Genomic DNA, 22,183 nt, shown 5'->3' on the forward strand with positions numbered 1-22,183 from the left:
AATAAAAGTGTATCATAGTTGATAAACTACCCCTCCACAGTGGCTCCGTACCCTGCCAAGAAAAGTGGTCATGCTTAATGCCGTGTACAGTCATCCTCCCAAAGGCCCATTATTTCTTTTTTAAATTATCAGTCAATCTGTGGTTTGCTTTCTCTATTAACTTAGTAAGTGTTCAGTCTGAATTGGTTCCCTGATGCTAAGATGACAAAATCGTATTACTGGTATGATGTGACTCAGTCACTTTACTGTAAGACTCATCTCAGAACAAGAACACTGAGAAAAAAACACCACCACTGACAGATGACTCTACATCAGGTATGAGAAGAGTCCGTGAATCCAGAATAATCTGAATCTGGATCAGTGATATTTTATTGAGAACATAAAGACGATCATGAGTTTTTTAATATTTCAGTTTGATATAAAGTTGTGAAGATAAGACAAAATTTCCAACTTTTCCCATCATTCAGTGATCAGAATCAGAATCAGAATGGGGTTTATTGCCAAATGTTGAGCAGGTTTACAACATTAGGAAATTGCTGCGGTGCTTCAGTGCAAACATAGTGTCATAAATAGCACTTAAATAGACATGGAAAAAAATAAAAGTAGGGATAAGAATTAAAAGTGCTACGTGGAAAGATATGTGCATGAGATATACATGAGATATATACATGAGAATAAGAATTAAGAGTGCTACGTTGAAAGATATATACATGAGTGCAGGTGGTGATCAGTGCCAAACATGGAATGATGCAGTGACACAGCGTAGGGTCATGTGTTAGTGATGAAGAATGTATCAGAAATCCCTTTATCCAGATCTGGATTAAGTCAAATTTGGGCCAACTCCCACTTCTGATTTTTAAGAAATCGAGTAAATTCATCCATAACAAACAAATAAGCTGAACCAAAATACAGAGGTAATAAAGTGAATCTTTTCTAAGGTTAAACAGGCTTAGGACACACTGTTTAAACTGAGTGTTGTGAATGAAGCAACATACGTTTTTGGCAGTTTATGAGAATTTATAAAGTATGCCAAACCTACAACCACAAAATAAAAAAGAATAATAGATGGATAAATGTTAATTTTAATGTTTTTTTATTTCAATTTGATAATTGTAAAAGAAATTATTCCAACCTGTCCAAACAGGTTTTGAGTAATGCTGCTAACACCCAGACAAACCAACCACAACCTCCTCGGTGGAAGTAAAAGTAAGCACTTAATGATCAAAACTAGAGGCCAAAAAAGTGTTTTCACTATTTTGTAGCATAAACAGTGAATTTGTTATCTAATGTTCATGTTTCAGCTCTTTGAAATTTGTAAGTAAATTAATAAATTAAGTTTATCTATTAAGCTCTTTTCACAGTCGTAAAGCACTGTACAGCATAAAATAGTAAAGGAAATAAAAATATTAAGTTCCAAAAAACAGGTAGTTACAAACAAAACAAAACAAACAAAAAAAGTTTTGATACATGCTCAATCATCCAGGTAAGAAAACCCTAAAGTTGTTTCTGTTCATCTGTACATCTGCCAATTTAATGATCAAGAAACTGACCTCACAGCCCATTGTTCATCATTGGTGCTAGTTTCAGTCATTGTGCAAAGGTGATGTTTATAAGACTAAGGAAACACCACTCAGCCGAGACAGAAGAAGTCACTTGGATGAGTGACGAAACGTTTCTATGCCCAGATGAACAGAATCAACTTTTTGAGCTATCCTAAGAAGCAATAGAGAGGATATTAGGTACCAAGTGTCAAACCAGTAATACTTTTTATGATATTTCATAACTCGATAATAATCAATAATATTCTGACCAAAAAAATATGATCATGAAAATATGGCGATGGAATAGGATGATGAATAGGATGTTTGAGAAAGAAATTAAAATGATGGAATAATAATTCATAATGGTGCGCTGTTATCATTTTAAGCCAAAACATTTACTTTATGACAAAAACTGTTTTGTGTGTGAAAATGTGTTAAACAATGTGATTATTCATTATTAACGAGTTATTAAATATATCATAATTTATAATATTCAGAAACATTGTGATTGCCATTACCTTTAATTACTTCTTCTGTCATAAATCAGAGGCATACGTCACTGCTTTGACACAAAGTATCCAATATCGCTCTCTGGCAGACCAGCCAATCACAACCTGCTTGGTGGACATTTAAAAAAAAAAAAAAAACTCAAGTAGCAGTATCATTCACAGTGGGAGGTTGATACTTGGGGGTGTTTCACAGTTTTGCATAAAGTGGCTTCAACAGTGAATGTTTATGTAATATTAATGTAAAATCATCTGCAAATGTACTAAAAGCCCTGTAGCTGAAATAATTGAGCAGTTAAGTAGTTATGCTGAGAAAAACTGTAGAATTTTCATGTTTATTGATGTGTGCATATATTTATATATTACACACATGCAGACAGAGAGGGATACGTATGACACTAGATCCGAGGCACACTGAGTGTTGTAATGTATGCAGGCCTGGTGGATCATGGACGCTTCTGGGGGAAGGGATGCCAGGCTATCCTGCGTCTGACGTCACGGCGCTGGAGAGAGGGAGAGGAGGCGATGTGAGGAAGCTGCAATAAACACACAGGGCGTCTGCGCCTATCTAAGTAGGACAATAAAGTGAAAACGGCATCAATGCTCTAACAATGGATTTGTCACATACCCTTCTCCTTAAAGTTTTCCTCTTCGTGTACTTGCTAAACTACACCCAAGGTGAGTGAGGCGGTTTCTGTCGGAGCAAACCGAGTTGTGTTGAATCCATGAAGCAGCGAGCGGAGAGGAGCAGAAATCCCGATAGCCTGCTAGCTACAGAAGGGATCAGCAGGGCCTGCTTGTTATGAAGAGGACTGCACCCTTTTTGCCGTATTACTTCAAGGCGACAAATCACACATAGCTTAAAAGCGGACTCGGATTCGCGCAGTCGATTGAAATAAACGGACATTGGGGAGTTACGTCCGTGTGTTGTCACCGTTTTTTATCGCCAGCTTTTGGGTGAGGGTTTTGTTGTTACCGTGCGAGCGGCGCCGACAGCCATTGTTATGAGAAGATGGAGATGCCGACTGTTAAAGCAGCGTTAGCTCTGAGCTAGCTGCCACTTTAGCCGCTAATTGTTCTGTCATTATTAAAAAAACAACAACAACAGTTTAGCCCCGAAAATAACCTGTGTTCAGTGTAAAAGACACAAGTTTTCGCATTTTGCTGGCATAATTTTGTCTGCAGTTTTGCTCCCTGTCAGTGGTGTTTTAAGTCAAATCAACCTGCAGTCAGTATTTTAATAAAAAATAGTTTTTGTGTGTGTCTATGTGCGTGTGGGTGCCAAATTGCTCTGTGTAAAATGCAGTATTGACGTGTAATGCACTTCTGCTATCCTACCACTATCTGCTATATGCCGATGCTGTGCTTTTAAATCCTAATGTTCTCAGCTAAATATAGGAGTCATATACACAGATACATATACAATTACACAGTGGTTTTTGCTTGCAATGCTTCTTTTATTAATCTAATCTAGTCTAAACTACAGGAAATCCTTCATGCCTAACACCACAATACTTCTTTTTATTTATTACAATGTACTCAAGCTATTCATTCACATACCTGGATTTCCGCTTGATTTCTTTTTTCTAATTTTTACTTTCTGATTCTGATTCATTATTATTATTTTTTGACCTATGTTGTTTTTGGCTACTGTAACACAGCAGTTTTCCCAACTTTTAAGATAAATTAAGTCCAACTTGTCTCATAGTTTCCTATATTTAATGTTTCTCTTTGATTAGTGTTTTTGAAGTGTATCAATCTTGGCTCCTCACATTTTCTTTATGTTTTGTAAGTCTTTAGAAATTAATTTATTTCAGAGATATAGTCATGGCCTTCACTTCTCATAGTCACCTCAATGAAAAATTTAATGTTACCACCTAAATATTTCATACCGCACATGAAAAGGGAAGTAGCTGAAGCCTGGTCTACTTATCCATCTTTGTTATAATGTTGCACAGAATCCTGTAATTTATGGCTCACTAGTCAGGCATAATTACCTGCCAGAGAAGCCTAATTACATGGACTCTGTTTACTAAAAAAGCTTCTCTCTCTTTTTTTTTTATATGGAGCAGCGATCTGACCTTACACTGAGGAAAGTGGTGTATATGTATGTGGAAAACATGCCAACATTCATTGGGGGAATAGATGCCATAAACAAAATCAATCTAGAAAAACCCATTTTTGTTTCAGTGTGAAACAGTGGGCAAAATGTGTGGAGACGGTTAAGAATTGCTTTCTTTCAAGCCCACTACCCAGCCTTCTGGTGACGAAATAATTAAGCGGTGACGCTGTGGGCTGTCGTTGAGAGTTAGTCTAAGGCTGCCATTCATTTGGCTTAAATAGATTTTAGTTAAAACCCAGAACATACTGATTTGCTGTCTGTTTCCTGTATTGTAATCCTGCCTGTCAAATATTGTCCAGATTATCCGCCTTACGGGCATCTAAACCACCCTAACATGAGCAGTGCGTCAGTTGTTTACAAATGTAGCTTTTGTACATATTCTTTTGAGTCTTTCTGTTAGGAATAGTTTGTGTTACCAACTAGAATCGCATCCCAGTTTCTAATGAGTAGGGAACGTGTTTTTTCTTTTTTCAATTGCTGCTGTATGTATATATTTGAGGGGGGGGGAAACAAACATGCACGCATACCTTTCTTTAACAGATGTTCCTTCGTTCTTTTCACACAGGACACTATAGAAATCCCCTGAACAAGTACATCCGCCACTATGAAGGCCTGTCCTATGACACAGAGCTTGTGCACAGCAAGCATCAGAGGGCCAAGAGGGCACTCTCTCATGAAGACAAGTACCTGCATTTAGATTTTCATGCCCATGGAAGGTTCGTGCACTTTCTTTTCCTAGATATTATCCAAAGGTAAAGTCTGTCTGCATCTGTTTTTCTTTTTTTCCCCTTTCTCTTCATGTATCTTTATTCATTTGTCTGTTTATTCATTTGCAAACACCGTCCCGTGTACTTGTGCTGTTTATGATTAAAGTTGGAGGTCTTCTGTGTTGGGGGATTTGCAATTTTATTGAAAGTTGTTTTACAAAATCAAAAACATACGCTGGTGCATCATGTTAGGTCAGTGTTCAGGATGGATTTTTAATGATCACAATTATTTTCTGTGTGGGTTTTCTGCTCTCCCCTGGAGCTTCAGTATTCCTTGATTGGTTGAATTAACCGGCAACTACTCTAATGTTTGTTTAATTGCTTAAACTAACTGTGTTGGTGGGATAGAAATGGGCTATTTAAAGACACAAACCTGAGCTCAAAATAATTGCTGTTGTCCAGGTGTTCTTATTCCCTGCAGTTAAAGTGAAACTGTGCATGTATTTGTCTGTGTTCGTTAGCTCTGTGATGTATGTGGTGTTTCATGCTGCCTGAGTGGAAACCCCTCCAAATATCGTATATGGGTTGATACTAATCGTCCTTGTCATGGTTCTTTATCTAATATTTCGAGGAGGTGGTGTTGTGAAAAAGCATCCATGACAAAGTCACGACCATCTGGCTGGGATCTTGGCAAAGGCAGTTTGTTGCCCTTCCTGTAACAGGGCCTGCTGTTTCTAAACTCAGATGCAGCTTAATAGGGAAGCGTATCATAAGAGCAAGGCGAACTCCGAAGGAAGATGTCTCTTCCTTTAAAAAAAAAAAAACCCCGCATCATATTCTTTTCCTTTTGAATTTACGACAAAGCTAGAGAGAGAACTCCTGATTCTTCTGTTTAATTTGCAGCACACCACCTGGCTTTCCTTTTTGACATTTGAACAAAATGTCTTGTGCTTTACACTAACAGCCACTAATAGTACAGTGAGGATGCTTTTAGATTCATATGCAGTATAAGGTTTGCCTCTAAAACGCCACCAGTTCTTAGGTTTTTAGTTCAAAGTGCTGGGGCAGTAGTTTCCTTCACACAACTTTGAGAATTGCCCTATTTTTCTGTAAATTATGGCTCTCTGTGTTATTTTCTCATGGAATCCCAGACTGAGTCCACGTTGATGTTGTGATCACAGTGTGGGAGCTTTACCATCTGTTGCAAGACTCCTTGTTCTTGTCGCCAAAGAGCGGACTTTGACTCTTGTTGGGGTTTTTTGGGCCCATTGCCATCCTACAGAATAAAGATTTTGGACCTCTCACATGCCTCCTTAATAGGATTGAGCAGTGGATAACATCCAGAGAGCCTAAAACCTTTGCAGAGTTCTCTATGTATCTGAAACAGCCAATAAACATGTTAATGTACCGCAGAGTTTTCCCCTGAGATTCCTACAAATGCCTAATGATTCACTAGGCATTGTGCACATTGCAGGATGTATTGTTTGCTATTATATTAGGCTTCAGATCTAAATTTTACAAAGGCTTTGTGTTTCGTCTGTTCACGGACCTAGAGAACAGCAACTTTCACACAATGCGAGCGTACAATAAGAGCACTGTGTAGGTGTTCCATGAAATCCGAGGTTTACTGTAACATGTTTTTTTTCCCTCTCCATATGTTTGAACTACAAAAAAACACAGCACTGTTGCTAGATGCCCTAATTTCAAATTTTCTGTTTGGTCTCTTACAAATTTAAATGCTACAGTTTTGCATCTGCAGCAGAAAACGGCGTATTTGGTGGGTTTTTTAATTTTGTTTTTCTCTGTGAACGCTCTTGCTTCGACCCCACCCCCCCCTTTTAATTTGCAGGTTCATTTTTAGAGAAGGCTGGGTAAATGTTGCTTACTTCCACTACTTAAGGCCAACTGCAGCTCCTCTCCTGAATCTGAAGGCCTTCTTTTTTTATCTCTTTGATTTCAGGCACTTTAATTTACGAATGAAGAGAGATACCACCTTGTTTTCCCCAGATTTGAAGGTAGATGTTTCAGGTGAAGAGATTCCATATGATACCTCTCACATCTACACTGGAGAAATCTTTGGTAAGACTATAAATTTTTCACAGTTGTTTAAATGTGTCACTACAGTACTGCTGCTCTAGGGGATTTTTAAAATAACTGTTGGCTTTGTTTTTCTCAAATGCAAATGCACCCTCTTCTGTGTCAATCTTCTGATGCTTATAATTGTACGATTTGGACTCCCAGGCGAGAAAGGCACATTGACTCATGGCTCCATTGTGGATGGTAAATTTGAGGGTTTTATTCAGAGCTACCATGGCACTTACTACGTGGAGCCTGCGGAGAGATACCTTGAGGACAAAGACGTGCCCTTCCACTCTGTCATCTACCATGAAGATGACATACGTGAGTCCCTGCACCTTTAGCCACGCAAATACTTTGACAGGCTATTATCCCGTGATCATCGAGTGTGTGTTTAGATATGTGCGTGTGTGACTGGAAAGTGCGAGGTTAGTGCTGCCGAGCTGATGGAGGCAGACTGGTGTGATAGGCCCCCCTGGGGAGCGCAGACACCTGGGGTGTTCATTAGCTGAGTAACACAATCTTGCTCTTGGGTACTGGCTCATTTCAGCAGGCTTTGCAATGTTGATACTAATAGTGAGCACCAAGTACACTTCACTACACTTGCAAATCATAATTTCACATCATCTGTGTACACATAGCGTGTGGCTGAGGGGCAAATTAAACATAATTGTGAGAGGAATCACTAATGAGAGCGACAGGAAAGTAACTCACACAGCAAAGCTAGGCTCAAGTGACGTGTAAGTACTTCCATTAGCTGATCGTGAATAGCGCCTGAAATAGTGACTCACGGGGTTAAGTAGCTAACATTGTCTCCCATAATCCTAACAGTGTTGTGTCTGTCTCTCTCATACAGACTACCCGCACAAGTATGGCCCAGAGGGAGGCTGTGCCGATAGCTCTGTGTTTGAAAAGATGAAGAAATACCAAACCTCTGCCGTGGAGCAGCCCCCTAAGGTTAACTTCACCACACACTACAATAAACCCTGACAGGGTTTAGTGAAGATCTTTGAGGATATTTTATGGTACTACTTAGTCAGGGTCAAAGATACCTAGAGATGTCTTTTTAAAGTCTCTGTGCCTGGTTCTATGTTGTAAGTTATAACCATGTAAGTGTTAAACCAGTATAGTCACAGTTAAGATTTGTCACTTTATTATTAATATGTAATTTTTTTTTATATAGTTTTGCATATGATTGTTATTTCACAGATTTCCATAAATTGTATTACGACACGGTTTAGTTTGGCCAGACGATCATCTGTATAAAAGTTCACCCGTTCATTTGTTACCGTTGTAGAGGAGTGGGAGCAGGATTACTCAAAAAGTTAAAGATTTAACTGCATGAAAGATTTTCCAGATTTCAGGCTTGGCCCACATTGCAGAAATGAATCATTCTTGGAGTCAGTTCAGATCTCAATCCAGGAAATTTTGGGGAAAGATTCTTTATCACTGCAAGATGGGCACAGTTAGACATTTCATCATATCTTCACAGATCAAGTTTAGCGTCGCGTTTGCGACACTAAACTTCAGATTTAGACATCCTTTTGGATTCAGAAATATGGAAAGCAGCATCTAAGCCTCACGTGTATTATTATCACATTCAAGTGATGGACTCAAACAGGACGACATAATGTTCAATTTGGTACCTGACAATAAAATGTAACACTTTATCTCAAGCTGTGCCTCTTAGCTCCAATCCAATCAGAGATAGTAGGCAGTAATAAAATATGTCTGTGTTCAATTTAAACCACATTAACAAAAAGCATTAGTTTGATTTATCGGTTACTTCTGACTCACTTGGTGTGACATGTCACTGCAAAACTCTGTGACCGAAAAGTACTGAACACCTTAAAACTGAGATAGGTGTCCATCAGTGGCAGTGGTCAGCCTTTTCCCTCCACCCTGTATGTGACATAGAAAGCACATATTCCTCTGCAGAATAGAGCTTCATGAACATACTGCAGCTGAAGAACCACAGCCTAAAAATACCGGACATTATTTATTTACTCTTTTTACCGTTTTTGTTGGAAAAATCTTTTAAATATGTTTTATTTAACTGTGTGTTTCCTGCTCTGCCTCTTCCGTCTCACTCACACCAGGAAGTCCACACTGATCTGGACACCCAGCTGCTGAGGAAGAAGAGGATGGCCCAGGCTGAGAAAAACACATGTCAGCTTTTTATTCAGACCGACCACCTCTTCTTCAAGTATTACAAGAGTAGAGAAGCTGTCATAGCGCAGGTAACGCACAGGAAGTGACTTGGTATATACTACTCTTAATACTTTCTAAAGCCTAGGAATATATTGATAAGAGAAATTGTCCACAAAGTACAATTTCTATGGAGTTGCGTTACGGTGTAGGAATTGTCATATTTTGGCAAATCTATTATCATTTTCTGGGGAGAGTTATACTAAGACATTAGCACCACTCAAGCACTACCCATTAACTACTGCGCTCAACTAATGAGAGTGAGGCTGTTTTCCATTTTTCCTAATCTGTATGCTAAGCTAACTTAGTATACAGGAGGCTAGCAGCAATAGGAAGATATTATTGCCAGCAGTAGCTTATTATTCGGTCTACTCCCTTTATAGTTTACACGTTGCCACTTCAGTTTTTCCACCAGCTTAAAGCCCCCAGTATAACCTTGATTACATGATCCTTTTATGTGCGCGGTATTCTCCTGAACGATAGGTGTCGCAGGTGTCAGACAATACCTCCACATCAGTGCTGATATAGTGCTGTTCTTTTAGGTTTGTTTATTATCAGAAAGTTTATTCTTGTACCATCTCCCTCTCATCGATCTGTGACTGTCAGAGATTCTGTATTGATATGTCATTAAAACGGTGGTATAAACCTACACGATCGTAAACTTGCCTCTTCAACCCGGTGGCAGTGGAACAATGCGTCAGGTTACAAAAATAAAGAGTTGCAGGAATGGCTACTTGCGACGGCAGATGTGACGTCAGTTTAATGTCAGTGTTGTCGTACAGTGCCATTTGACAAGCCACCGCATGGGTAATGTCCTAGGTCAGTGCCACGCCTGGCATAAACACTGATTTTTTTTTTTTTTTTTAATGCGAAAACCACATATAGCCAGTTGAATAATGTATTCTGTTAGCTGTTGTTGTTAGCAATAGAGCTACGTACAAGCAGCTCTTGTTAGTACTTGTACCATCACATACGGCGTACTTGAGTGAAATGTCAGCTATTAAAAGTATGAATACCTCGTACTTCCTTCAGATCTCCAGTCATGTGAAGGCCATTGATGCCATTTATCAAGGCACAGACTTCATGGGCATTCGTAACATCAGTTTCATGGTGAAACGGATCCGGGTGAGTCTTTTGCAGATCGGCCGCTTTTGCATTTTAGGTCTGTTCAGTCTTTCCTGTGAACCAGTTGTCTCCTGTCTTCGCAGATCAACACCACCAATGATGAGAGGGACAAGTCCAACCCATTCCGCTTTGCCAACATTGGTGTGGAGAAGTTTTTGGAGCTGAACTCGGAGCAGAACCACGACGACTACTGCTTGGCTTATGTTTTCACTGACAGAGATTTTGACGATGGGGTGCTGGGTTTGGCCTGGGTGGGAGCGCCCTCAGGTATGCAAATCTTATTCTTGTGATAAGCAAGCAGTCTGTGTCTTGTTTTTACAGAAAGGTACAAAAACATCATTTTTTTCACATTCCTTAGCAGGAATTTGTCCTCGCAAATGTAGACTGAAGCTCATCAAGCAGGAACATATTTTTCTTTAAAACTGTCGGCAGATATTTGTTGCAGTCTGTTTTAACTCCACGCTGGGGTTGATTTGAGTTTTTAATTGAAAGCACTGCAGTTAAATTGCAAATTTGCTGCAGTAAAATGGGCATCTTCTCTCAGTAATGACAAACAAAATTTGTCTTCAGCATGTACTGTAAACATGATGATGAAGTATGTTTTTAAATAAGGCCTCCTGTCACTTATTTGAATAGCTGGTGTTAAATTAATCACATTCACTCTCTTCATTGAGCGAAATCTTTCCGTATTTAGTTTGTTGCAAATTGTGCCTTTCCTTCTCAGGGAGCTCTGGAGGCATCTGTGAAAAAAGCAAGCTGTACTCAGACGGAAAAAAGAAGTCTCTCAACACTGGTATAATCACTGTACAGAACTACGCCTCCCACGTACCTCCGAAAGTCTCCCATATCACTTTTGCACACGAAGTAGGCCACAACTTTGGCTCCCCGGTGAGTGCCGCATTTATGCACGGTGAGAAGGAATTTATGATGCCTGTACTCTTTGTCCCTTTTTTTTTGCTTTTAATCTTTGATTTTCTTTCTTCTTCCTCGCTGCCAGCATGACTCTGGATCTGAGTGCACACCAGGGGAATCCAAAAGCCAAGACAAGAAGGAGAAGGGCAATTATATCATGTATGCAAGGGCTACATCTGGAGACAAGCTTAACAACAACAAGTTCTCCCTCTGCAGCATTCGCAACATCAGCCAGGTGCTGGAAAAAAAGAGGAACAACTGCTTCGTCGGTACGTTTTACTGTTTCTGTTGGATCTAGGGCCTCGATCTTAACTCGTGATCCGGGTTAGGGTTCTTCTGATGGTGTGGAATATTTTTACCGCAAACTCTTAATTAGTGAAAGAATTCAGGCATCCTGAGAAGTTATTGGCTAGTATCAGCTTAGAAAAGCCAGCTTGGCATTAGTCCATGGTATTTTTGTACAGTATTTGGCAGACTGTGGAAGTAAACCTTGTCATCTTTTTTCTTTGTCTTTTTTTTTTCTTGCCAGTTTCACACTTTTGAGTCAGTAGAACAGCAAACCGATGCTTCAGAAGTCACTCGATTAATTCACCATGTGATTGGCGTGTCTAAAAAATCTTCTTGTTTTGCACAAGCTGTTCAAAGTGATGTGCATCTTGGCTGCACTGATATGACTGAAAAATGCTTTAGCTTTTCAGACACTGCCTTAATACACCCACCCACAAACCGACATTTTTTTGGGTTTATGCTTTTGGCTCTTTGAAGGGTCCTTTTCTATTTTTCTTTTTCTTTTTTTGCCCCAGCAACTCATTCTCTCCAGAGCAGCATTCAAGGGTTTGGTGTGCATGCACGCTCAGAATGAGCCTTTGGGGGATGAGGGTCCACTACCGTCAGCATGATTTGTGTACACAGTGAAGGAAATTTTTGTGCATTTTTGTAATGGTTCAGGCCTTTACACAAAAAGCACTTTGCAGAAAAAAAAACCCCATGAAATTTAAAATTTTTAAGAAGCAAACTTTTATTTTGTTAAAATTTTGCACACAAAAAAATGTCTCCTCAAAAAACACACTATGGGAGTCAAAACATGGAGTCGACATCAAGTGATGATCAAGCAATGACGAGTTGGTCCTGATGTTTGTAAATGTGAAAAGGAAGAATCTGAGTTTATCCAGTTCTCAGGAGAAGACAGCAGCAGGAAGAATTTCATGGTTTGACCCACGAGTTGAAGCTGCATCACAACCATTTTCCTACATACCGTCAGTCGGGCAGTTTGAACTCTTGTTGGCAGAGTTGGGACCACATCTGATCGATCGACCCGGAGCAGCATCTAGTTGTGTGTCTAAGATAAAATAGTATTATTTTACTATTATATTATCATTGTATACTCAGTAGCGGTGCACATTTTGTGCTGCAATTACACTTGTTGCCAAATGCAGAGGTCTGATCCGGAAAAATAAATCCAGCAAATTTGTCCAGCAAGTTGCACAATCCTGTGTAAGGGTGCATTAGGAATGGGCGAGTCCAAAAATATTTTTAAAGCACAAAATGTTCGTACGATTATTATTTGTCTGGTGTAAAAACCTTAAAACAATCAAAAATCTCAATGTGTAAATGTAGAAAAAAACTGGGGGACAATTTTTCATTGTCACACCTGACTAGGAGAAGGCGGTTTTCTTCTACAGAGCATCAAAAAGTCTGTAATTCATAAAAACCCTGATATTATTTAATAAATGTCTAATTTAAACTTTGAGCTTGCTCCGCAAAGGGCTCAACACTTTTTTTCTTTTTCTCAAAACAGAGTCTGGCCAGCCCATCTGTGGTAATGGTATGGTGGAGCCTGGTGAGCAGTGCGATTGTGGCTACAGCGATCAGTGCAAGGACAAGTGCTGCCATGATGCCAACCAGCCTGACAACAAGAAGTGCACATTAAAGGACCATACAGTCTGCAGGTAGAGGGCGATTTTTATTTTTCAGTTATTTTAATATCTCTTAAAGAGGGTGTTCTCATGTTTTGAGTCTTAACTCGGCGCTTTTCTCTTCCCCAAAAAGTCCCAGCCAGGGTCCTTGTTGTACAAGCGAATGCATTTACAAGGCTCGCGGTGACAAGTGCCGAGAGGAGTCGGAGTGCGCTCACCATGGCGTATGTAAGGGCGACAGCGCCCAGTGCCCCACGTCGGAGCCCAAGGCCAACTTCACCGCCTGCCACGGAGAGACTCAAGTCTGCCTCAACGGGGTGAGTGGCTGAAGAAATCACACCTTGAAGAACTGGTTGTCATAGCAACACTGTACTCATACTAGCAAGTGTCTGATCTCGCCTGTCCTCGTGCTCCTCCTCCGCAGGGCTGCTCCGGCTCCATCTGTGAGAAGTACGGGCTCGAGGCGTGTACCTGTGCCAGCCAAGATGGCAAGGATGAGACCGAGCTTTGCCACGTGTGCTGCATGGAGAAAAGTGAGTCATTTACCCTTTCTCACACCTTTTACAAGCAGGCTCTTTCTTTTATAAATATATGGGTGAGTTTTGTCTTTTTTTTTTCTTTTTTTTTTTTAAACTGGATTTGTCTCTCTGCACAGCAAATCCCAGCACATGCAGCAGCACAGGATCAGAGCGCCTGGCTCGTTTCTTCAATAAAAAAGTCACCACGTTGCCAGCTGGCTCGCCTTGCAATGACTTTAAGGGCTACTGCGATGTGTTCATGAAGTGCCGACTGGTGGACGCAGATGGGCCACTTGCCAGACTAAAGAAGGCCATCTTTAACCCTGAGCTGTATGAGAACATCGCCGAGTGGATTGTGGTACGTGTCGACATCTTGATTGTGAATGATTAGTTAGTATGTGGGGGGTCTTTTTCTATTCTGTATTTGATTGAGCTTGATTTGAGCTTCATTTTCATCCCAGGCTTACTGGTGGGCAGTGCTCTTGATGGGTATCGCCCTCATCTTGCTTATGGCTGGTTTCATTAAGATCTGTAGTGTGCATACTCCCAGCAGCAACCCCAAACTTCCACCACCCAAACCACTTCCAGGTGAGTCCAGAAGACTAAAAAGAGACCTCGTCTAATAAGAGCGTTTAGCTGTTACGCATTTTCATGAAATATTTTTAGATAACTTACCTGACCACCCAGATGTTTTAAGTCACATGTCTGCAGTTTGCTTTCAAACCTCCTTTAAATTTGAATGTGACATTCAGTGTTTTTTGGGGGTGGGGGAGAGGGTTAAATATCATTTTTATTCAGGCAGGTCAAACCACCGAGAGAAAGCTCTCTTTTACGAGGACACTCTGATTACAGTAAATATGAAAGCTACTTTTAGCTCCTGCCTTTTTCACAACGGGTTGTCACAGCGGGTAGCTCCGCATGTTTGATTTGGCAGATTTTTACGTCGGATGCCCTCGCTGTGTCTCCTCCCGCGATCAAACTGGGGAGCTTTTGCTTGCTAAAAGAGTGTGTAAACCACTACACTACAGGGACACAAATGAATAAAAATACAGATATATTTGTAAAAACCTATTTATTATCAGGCTGTAAAGTAAAATTAATCATGCAGTTCATGTTATCATTTACGGGCTTATTAACAAATTATATGGGCAGTGCTGTGAGAACAGTTTCCTGAGAACACTTACAGATTTGATCTGAGCTCCTAAACTTGATCCAGATTAAACTCAGATTGAGCTTTGAATGTTCACACAGGCTAAAAAGCATCACATTAAATCCACTGTACTGTGTGCCTTGTTAACCTTGCAGCCATACCTGTGAATGAGAGCAGTGTTATGATTACTTACTCTTAGAGTTTCTCTACATGACTTTGGTTTTCTCACTGCATCCTGTGCTGTTGCGCCTAAGGGTGGTCATGGCAACTGATCTACTTGTTTAAATGTGAGAGAAGAAGAAAGTGTAGTTGAATATTCTAAAAGGCATATTCAAATTAAGCAGAGTGTAATGGGTAAGGTGATGTAACATCAGTACAAAATGTTTGCATGTATTTAAGAGCAGTTTAATGACATTTTCTTTGTTAAGAGTATTTTTGCAAGTTGCTGTTTTTTGGCATGTTGTACACACACGCTACACGTTGATAACATTAGCAGCCCAACTTTCCTAAAGTTGTTGACGTCTGCAGTCAGAATGGGGTTTTGCTCGGCTCCACTTGAGTGCTGATCTTCCAGCCTACGTGCAACCATTTATTTTTCTAGATCAAAGGACCACAGATCGGTCCCTCTAGCTTGTTTACAATTAGCTTCTTTCTGCTGCAGCTACAATTAGTGGCAGGTGGTTTCTTGAAGTCTTGGACAGCAAAGCTAACCGCTGACAGTAAATAAAATAAATCATAAGTCTGTCGGTATGAGCTAACAGAGAGAGTGTGTGTGGGTGTTCTGCCTCCGTATCTCCTGCTGTGTCCTACATGTGAGAAAGACCAACTTTGGACAATGTCTTTACTTGATTGTTAAGAACAAGGGTTTTCAAACCTTTGATTACCAGGTGCGGGTTCAGGGTTGAAGCCTACAGAGGAAAAATGCAAACATCAAACACTTTGATTGCTTGTATCTTACACATATATAGGACGTTTATGTTGGTTTTTGCCATTTTTGTACTCTTTCTATAGTATTTTCAGTCAGGCTCTAATAAACATTGTTTAACACTTTTATTGGACCACCTGTCATAAATACAAAAAAGCACAAATATTCAAAAAAAAATCTGTCAAACTTTATGTTAAACACAGTCTATAAGCACCTCACGCAAGATTTGTTTGCTGATTTCTCCTCTGCTTTTAATGAGACTCTTTTTAAACTTTTAGATTAGCTCCTGATGCTGATTTTAAACTTTCTCACTGAAAGAGTCAAACAGGTCCTCGTTAATGGACAAATATCCAGTAGGATTGTGTCAAGCTCCCGTTGATCTCGGGGCTGTGCTCTGTCACCCCTTCTTTTTATTACGTACGCCGACAGCTGCAGGACGCCGTACGAGAACAGGTTTATTTTTGTGTAACTTTTATTGTTTGTTTATTGAAAGTCTTTTAACATCTTCTTTTATCTGCTGGTTCAGTATTTTGCCTGTTAAGGATGGAAACTCTCTCAGTCATAATGTTAACACCTCCAAAATCACTGGGGTCAGATTTGTGCTCACTCTGGGAAAATCAGGTGATAAAGAAGGCAAAAGACGTTGTTATACATTTTTATTTTTGGACCTCATTGTTGTCGATCGCTGCGTTGACATGCAACAGTGTTGGTGATAAGTGGTTGTGTGAGTAAGCTGCGAACAAATTACCCTTTTTGGGGGAATAATAAAGTTAATCTGAATCTGAAATCTCCTTCAAAATAAAAATGACTGAATTCACTGAACGTTTTTATATCTGAACTTGGACTTTTCTAAGAAGTCAGAAATTGGTCAAGTTTAACATTACAGAAACATGAGAAAACTAATTAGGTAATTACTAATGCTGCTAATTTAGTACAGCCATGGCATAAACCTCACATTGGGGTCTGATTTAATAAATTCCTTCAGTACCGCGGGGTCATAAATGACATCACCCTGTAAGATGAATGCGATGCAAGGTAGGCCCGTTCACTTGCAGGGGTCACTCTTTGTCCGCTGTGAAAGAACAGCTGCTGATACTTTGTGATTTTTTTTTTGAGTTTCCCTACATGAGAGATGACAGATGTGAGATAAACACGTCATCCTTCATCACACTGCAAGACCACCAGCTTAGGAACAAGTGCTGCAGCTGAACAAAACAAAGCTAGGACGATACTCGTCTTTCTTGAGCCTAAGTTAACTCTCTTTCCTCTGACAGGGACTTTGAAAAGACGACGAGCGCAGCAGCATGCTAGCTCTCAGGTGCAGCATCAGTCCCAGCACCCGCACGGCCACAGCGGACACGGGGGCCACGGCGGCCAGCGGCAGGCACAGAGGCAGCCTCAGCGCCAGGCACAGCCCCAGAGGCACCACCGTCAGCCCAGAGAGAACTATCAGATGGGCCAGATGAGACGCTGAGACCCTGCACCCAGCTCCCCCCTGCTCCCCCCCCAATGCCTTGGCTCCTCCTTGTGCCTACAGAGGGAAACAAAAGCGTCACTCCATCCAAAGAAACGCCTGACATGGTTGTTAGTCATCATCATATCCTCCAACTACAGACAAAACAAGACACGCGAAAAAGAGAAAACGCTATTCAGCAACTCGATTGGCTCTTTGTGGAGGGGACTTGACCATCAGCCATTTCCACTGCAGTGCGATCTAGCAAATTTTTTTTCCCCATCGTTTTTTCTTTTTTTTTTTCTTTAAGGAGTGCCAAGGAGTTAAGGAATCATTTGTAGCTTTAGTTCATTCTGTGGTTTGTTTTGTTTTTCTTTTTTCTTCATCTGCAACATCTTCTTGAGTGACAGGCTCGTAGCTGCTGGTGAACTCTCTTTTTTTTTTTTTTTTTTTCGTTCTTTTGTTTTTGTCATCTTAGCCAGGAATGAGAGACACTCAGTGGGGATTTGCGGCACTTTTGTGATTTCACACATGTCAAACGGCAAAAGACACAGGCTCCGGTCTCTCGTGCAGACGGTCTTCTGCATGTGATTGTAAATATTTAGTGTATCATAAGTGAAAACAAACTATTTCTTCTACTGTAAATGTGTAATTCTTCATTTTTTTTTTTGTTTTCTTTAATTTTTCGGTTAGTGCTCTCAGGATTTTTAACACATAAATGAAAGAATGACAGTTGTGGTGAGTTCCTTGGATGCTGCCGTTGAGGATTTGACGCCATCGAGTTCTCTCAGCAGTCCAATCAGGTGGATCTCTCTCACTTTCATGAACTCGCTAGGTTTTGATTTGCTTTTCTTTGAACAACAAGGTCGCCATATCCCACGTTTTAGGCCTTCTCTGTTCAAGGTCCCTTTATTTCACCATTTTTTTTTTTTTTAAATTGTCTCGCTAACATCATGTCTTGCCCCTGTTGTACACCAAATTGGACGAGGTCAGAAACAGAAGGAGAAATCGCCTAGTTTGGTGCAACCGTTTACTGTCTGTTTGTTTGTTTCTTTATTTGTTTTTAATAATAATGAAGAACGAATAACCACTAACTGAAGCTGATGTTGATCCTGCCTGTTCAGATATGAAGTCGAGGTGAAGAGTGAAGGCTGCTGTGGCGTAGTGTAGAAGTGAGAGTGTATCATGTTACAGAGTTAGTTTACATGAGTGTGGAAATAAATTTTAAAAATGACTTAAAAAAAAAAAGATGGAATCATTCTATTATTCTTCAGATAGCGAAACTAAGAAGTTTTTAATGTGGGCATGCAGACACATTTATTAAATGTGACTATTAATTGACCAAGGTTTGTAATGTTTGTATGTCACTCAACACGATTTACTTTGGGCCCCCGGAGCGAGCGGTGTAACGCAGCAGTGTTGTCACATTTATTCACCAACACGTCCCTCAGCGGGGTCACTGCTTCCACGGGAAACGAGCTTCTGGTCCAATCTCTCATCTCAAGGACTGAATTCCCCTTAAGAGCTCATGAGTGCAGGCCTCAGAGTTTACATGAGCGTGCCATAGAACTTTTACGGAGCAGTGCACAGGTTTTCCTAAAATCCAGGAAGCACCTGCGAGGTTTCCACTTTAAAGAGAATGAAATGAAGGCTGTGCGATTCGACCTCAGGTGTTTTCTTCCTCTCTTCGCTGCACCAAAGGGGCATCTTGGAAAACCAAGTTAATCACAACACTCACTGGAAGGATTTGATCATGTAATCATGACATAGTGTGTTAAAGTCCTGTCACTTCATTTACCAGGCAGACATTTCGCCCGACGGGATGCTCCAGCAACGACGCGTTGCAGATTTTTTATTTTTTTTTGCATTAAATGCTGTGGGAGGACTTTCTGTGCTCTGACTTCATTTTTATCGTGGCATTATGGCTATACTTTAAATGCATGCGGTACTAATCATAACTAATATCTATCTGGTCATTACAGCCACACATGTGCTCTGGAGGGGACGCGACAAACATAATGACACCTCACGGTTTTCCGTTCACGCGACAGATGAATCGAGCGGGTCGACGGGGTGTTTTTTTTTTTTTGTTTGTTTGTTTTCCTTTTCTCTGTACAAAAATTGAGCTCTTTTTAAATCTGATCTCCTGAGCCACGTCTCACCTGTCAGGGCCCGGAGAACTGAACCTGTAAACTTGTACAGTACTTGGGAAAATAATCGAATAAAATTTGCGTTTCATTTGAAAAATGAGAATTACATTTTTGATACATCGGTTTAATTTCTTTTTTGTATCCTAATTCCAGAGTAAGTTGTTTTAAAGATGTTCATATGTGACAAACTTTCCTCTCTTCTAAGTTATTTTCTGTTCTTATATGTGCTAGTTGAACTGGAGTTTGCTTACGATACTTTTCTCCACCGTCATCAATGCTTAAAAACAATTCAGTGTGATGGAGTCAATGTTACATTCTCATTTTTGTCTTTGTTATCCTGTGGCATGGTTTGGGTAGAAGAGCAGAAGAATAATGCCTGTAAATTTCCTTTCTTTTTAATTTCGTAGTCTTGGTAAAGTTTTTAAATAAACGTGCACTGAAAAATGTCCAAATTGAGTTGAAAATGTTGTAGGTGACGTAGGCCGAAAGAACACATGATTAAAAAGTAATACTACTGTCTGATTTTAATGTTCACTGTGTTTTATACAGTATCGGAAATTTTTGTTCACTTTGAACATTTTTACTAAAAAAAAAACAACAACAAAAAAAATTCAAATTGTATTGTGCAAAGAGATGTAATTTTTTGGAGTACTTGAAATGCATTAATTAAAAGACTCATTCAAAATAAAATAGACCCCTGTTTGCTGTCTGTAAATGTGTGCGTGCTCTGGCTCTTTCTCTCCGTGTGAGGCAGTTTGTTCTGAGGACTGTGCAGACAGATGTTTAAAGGGCCACTCCCCCTGATTTAACACATGAACCGTCATTTGCATTGGGCTTGAAATAAATGGAAAGCTTGCAATACAGACTGGTGTCATGGTGTTTGAAAGATGCTGATTTTGTTTGTGGAAAAAGTTGCGTTTGGGGAGAATGTAAGAGATCGATGTGAAGTTATTAGATCTTGTGATTTTTTTTTTTGATTTTTTATTTATTTATTTTTACCAAACTGTTTTTCTATGTTCTAATACGAGCACTGCTGAGGAAAAGCACCATCCCACTCCAATCTGTGTGATACTCTGTTAGTGAAGCGAACATCTACACACCGCTAATAAAATAAGAAATCCTTTTACAGCAGTTAAAAGTTAAACTTGCAAAATTGTTGTCCACGTTGTTAAGTACACCTGTTCAAGTGGTCAACACAATATGCAATCAGCCAGTCACGTGCCTGCAATTCAGTGCAGGAATGTTGACAAGGTCAAGACAACCTGCCAGAGATCAAACTGGGCATCAGAATGGCTAGAAAAAGATGATTTAAGCGACTTTGAATGTGGCGTGGTTGTTTGTGCCAGACAGGCTGATATTTCAGCCCTGAGCAATGACACATAGACATCTGTAGGATTTACAGAGAATGAAAAAGAAAAAAGGGAGTATCATTTCTTTACAACCAAGGTATGCAGAAGACCATCTCTGAATGCACAACACATCGAACCTTGAAGTAGATGGGCTACAGCAGCAGAAGATCACTCCAGCTGAAAACTGAGTCAACAATTCAAACAAGATCAACAAAATTATACAGTGGAAAACTGGAAAGATGTTGCCTGGTCTGCGCAATTTCGGACAATAAAATGGGATGTAAACAGCACGAAAGTGTGGATCCTGCTTTGGATTAACAGTTCAGGCTACTGCTGGTGTTATGCTGTGGGGGATATTTCCTTGGCATACTCTGGGCCCCTTAATAACAAATTAGCATTAGTTAAACTTAGTTAAACTTAGCACTTGTGGACTAAGCAGTAGCAAGGCTCTGCTCACCATAAAGGCTGCAGCACAAACAAAGAACCTGCACTGGATGCGCAGAATTAATGCAGTTGGGGGAGGGGGGGGCAACTGCCCACCCCTTGGTGGCGCCCCTGATGTGGTTGGGATGAGAACCTGTTGTAAAAATTACAGTACCATTGGAGTGAACATTGTTTACTGTGATAAATGCAGTAGCGTGAGGCTCACAGCAGAGGGCGCAGCTGCTTCAGAGACCATGATGGTGCTGCAGGTTTCCTAGCAGCCTGTGAGTCACCAGCATCAGCAACACAGAGATACGCGCACAGCTTTATATATGTTTTGTTTCAGGAGGACACACAATCCAACACTCATTGCTGCCTGCTCTCAGATATAATTTTTTTTATTTATTTGAATACATTTGTTGGAAGGAAAAAGCAGCTGATCAAAAGCTTTTATTCTGTCTCCGCCACACGCCTGCTCGTGTCTTCCACATGTGTGTTACGCACTATATTATTTATTGCCTATACTTATTGATCACTTTGCTCCATGAGTGCATTCAATGATGTAACACCCATAAAAAAAGTAAGTCAAATCCAGGGAGCATGCATTTGCACATGCAGGGGAATGTGGCCCGCTATCGATTCTCTGCGCATTTCTTCGGCTACAGTTGCTGGTTGTAAACACGATTTTATTAAATCCAGGAACAAGGGATGAGGTTTAGTATTTTGTGTCTCATTTATATTCCAGTACGTTTACACCAGTGATTGAATATGTACTGATTTTGTGATCCATTCTCATACAATTCCCCCACAGCTCCCACATCTATGTCCCTTTACATCTGAAACAGCGTAACACAGAGGATATTATCAATATTCTGCATTTACAGTTCCAGCTCTCTGCAAGGAGCTGATGTCACAGCCGATCAGCAAGCAGTGTGCCTTTTGTTTCTCCTTGCAGTGACAAAAGCACGACTGTAAAACGGGCACTTGTGGACTGAGCGGCAGCAAGGCTCTGCTCACCATGAAGGCAGCAGCACAAACAAAGAACCTGCGCAGAATGAATGCTTGTTTCGTTGTCCAGCAGCCAGAGGATTTTCAGTGCTCC

General features: G+C 40.4%; 1 protein-coding gene and 1 long non-coding RNA gene across 2 annotated transcripts; one reads left to right on the forward strand and one right to left on the reverse strand.

The window, feature by feature from the left end:
- Nucleotides 1-318: 318 nt before the first annotated feature.
- LOC145430162 (uncharacterized) lies at nucleotides 319-3,073 on the reverse strand. The gene is made up of 2 exons (XR_013910602.1): nucleotides 2,676-3,073; nucleotides 319-2,550 (listed from the first exon to the last, which is right to left on the reverse strand). It is a non-coding gene; the product is annotated as an uncharacterized LOC145430162 (long non-coding RNA).
- LOC113026622 (disintegrin and metalloproteinase domain-containing protein 10-like) lies at nucleotides 2,549-19,999 on the forward strand. Its single transcript, XM_026175614.2, has 16 exons — nucleotides 2,549-2,725; nucleotides 4,735-4,885; nucleotides 6,837-6,955; nucleotides 7,118-7,276; nucleotides 7,809-7,909; nucleotides 9,052-9,192; nucleotides 10,193-10,285; nucleotides 10,369-10,552; nucleotides 11,010-11,173; nucleotides 11,283-11,466; nucleotides 12,996-13,146; nucleotides 13,247-13,430; nucleotides 13,538-13,646; nucleotides 13,769-13,989; nucleotides 14,093-14,219; nucleotides 16,981-19,999. Exons 1-16 carry the CDS (start codon nucleotides 2,659-2,661, stop codon nucleotides 17,178-17,180), a joined length of 2,355 nt encoding a protein of 784 aa, XP_026031399.1. The 5' UTR covers nucleotides 2,549-2,658; the 3' UTR covers nucleotides 17,181-19,999.
- The last annotated feature ends 2,184 nt before the right edge of the window (nucleotides 20,000-22,183 follow it).

Source organism: Astatotilapia calliptera, chromosome 7 (genome assembly GCF_964374335.1).
Source record: "Astatotilapia calliptera chromosome 7, fAstCal68.1, whole genome shotgun sequence".
In the NCBI taxonomy this organism is placed as follows: domain Eukaryota; kingdom Metazoa; phylum Chordata; class Actinopteri; order Cichliformes; family Cichlidae; genus Astatotilapia; species Astatotilapia calliptera.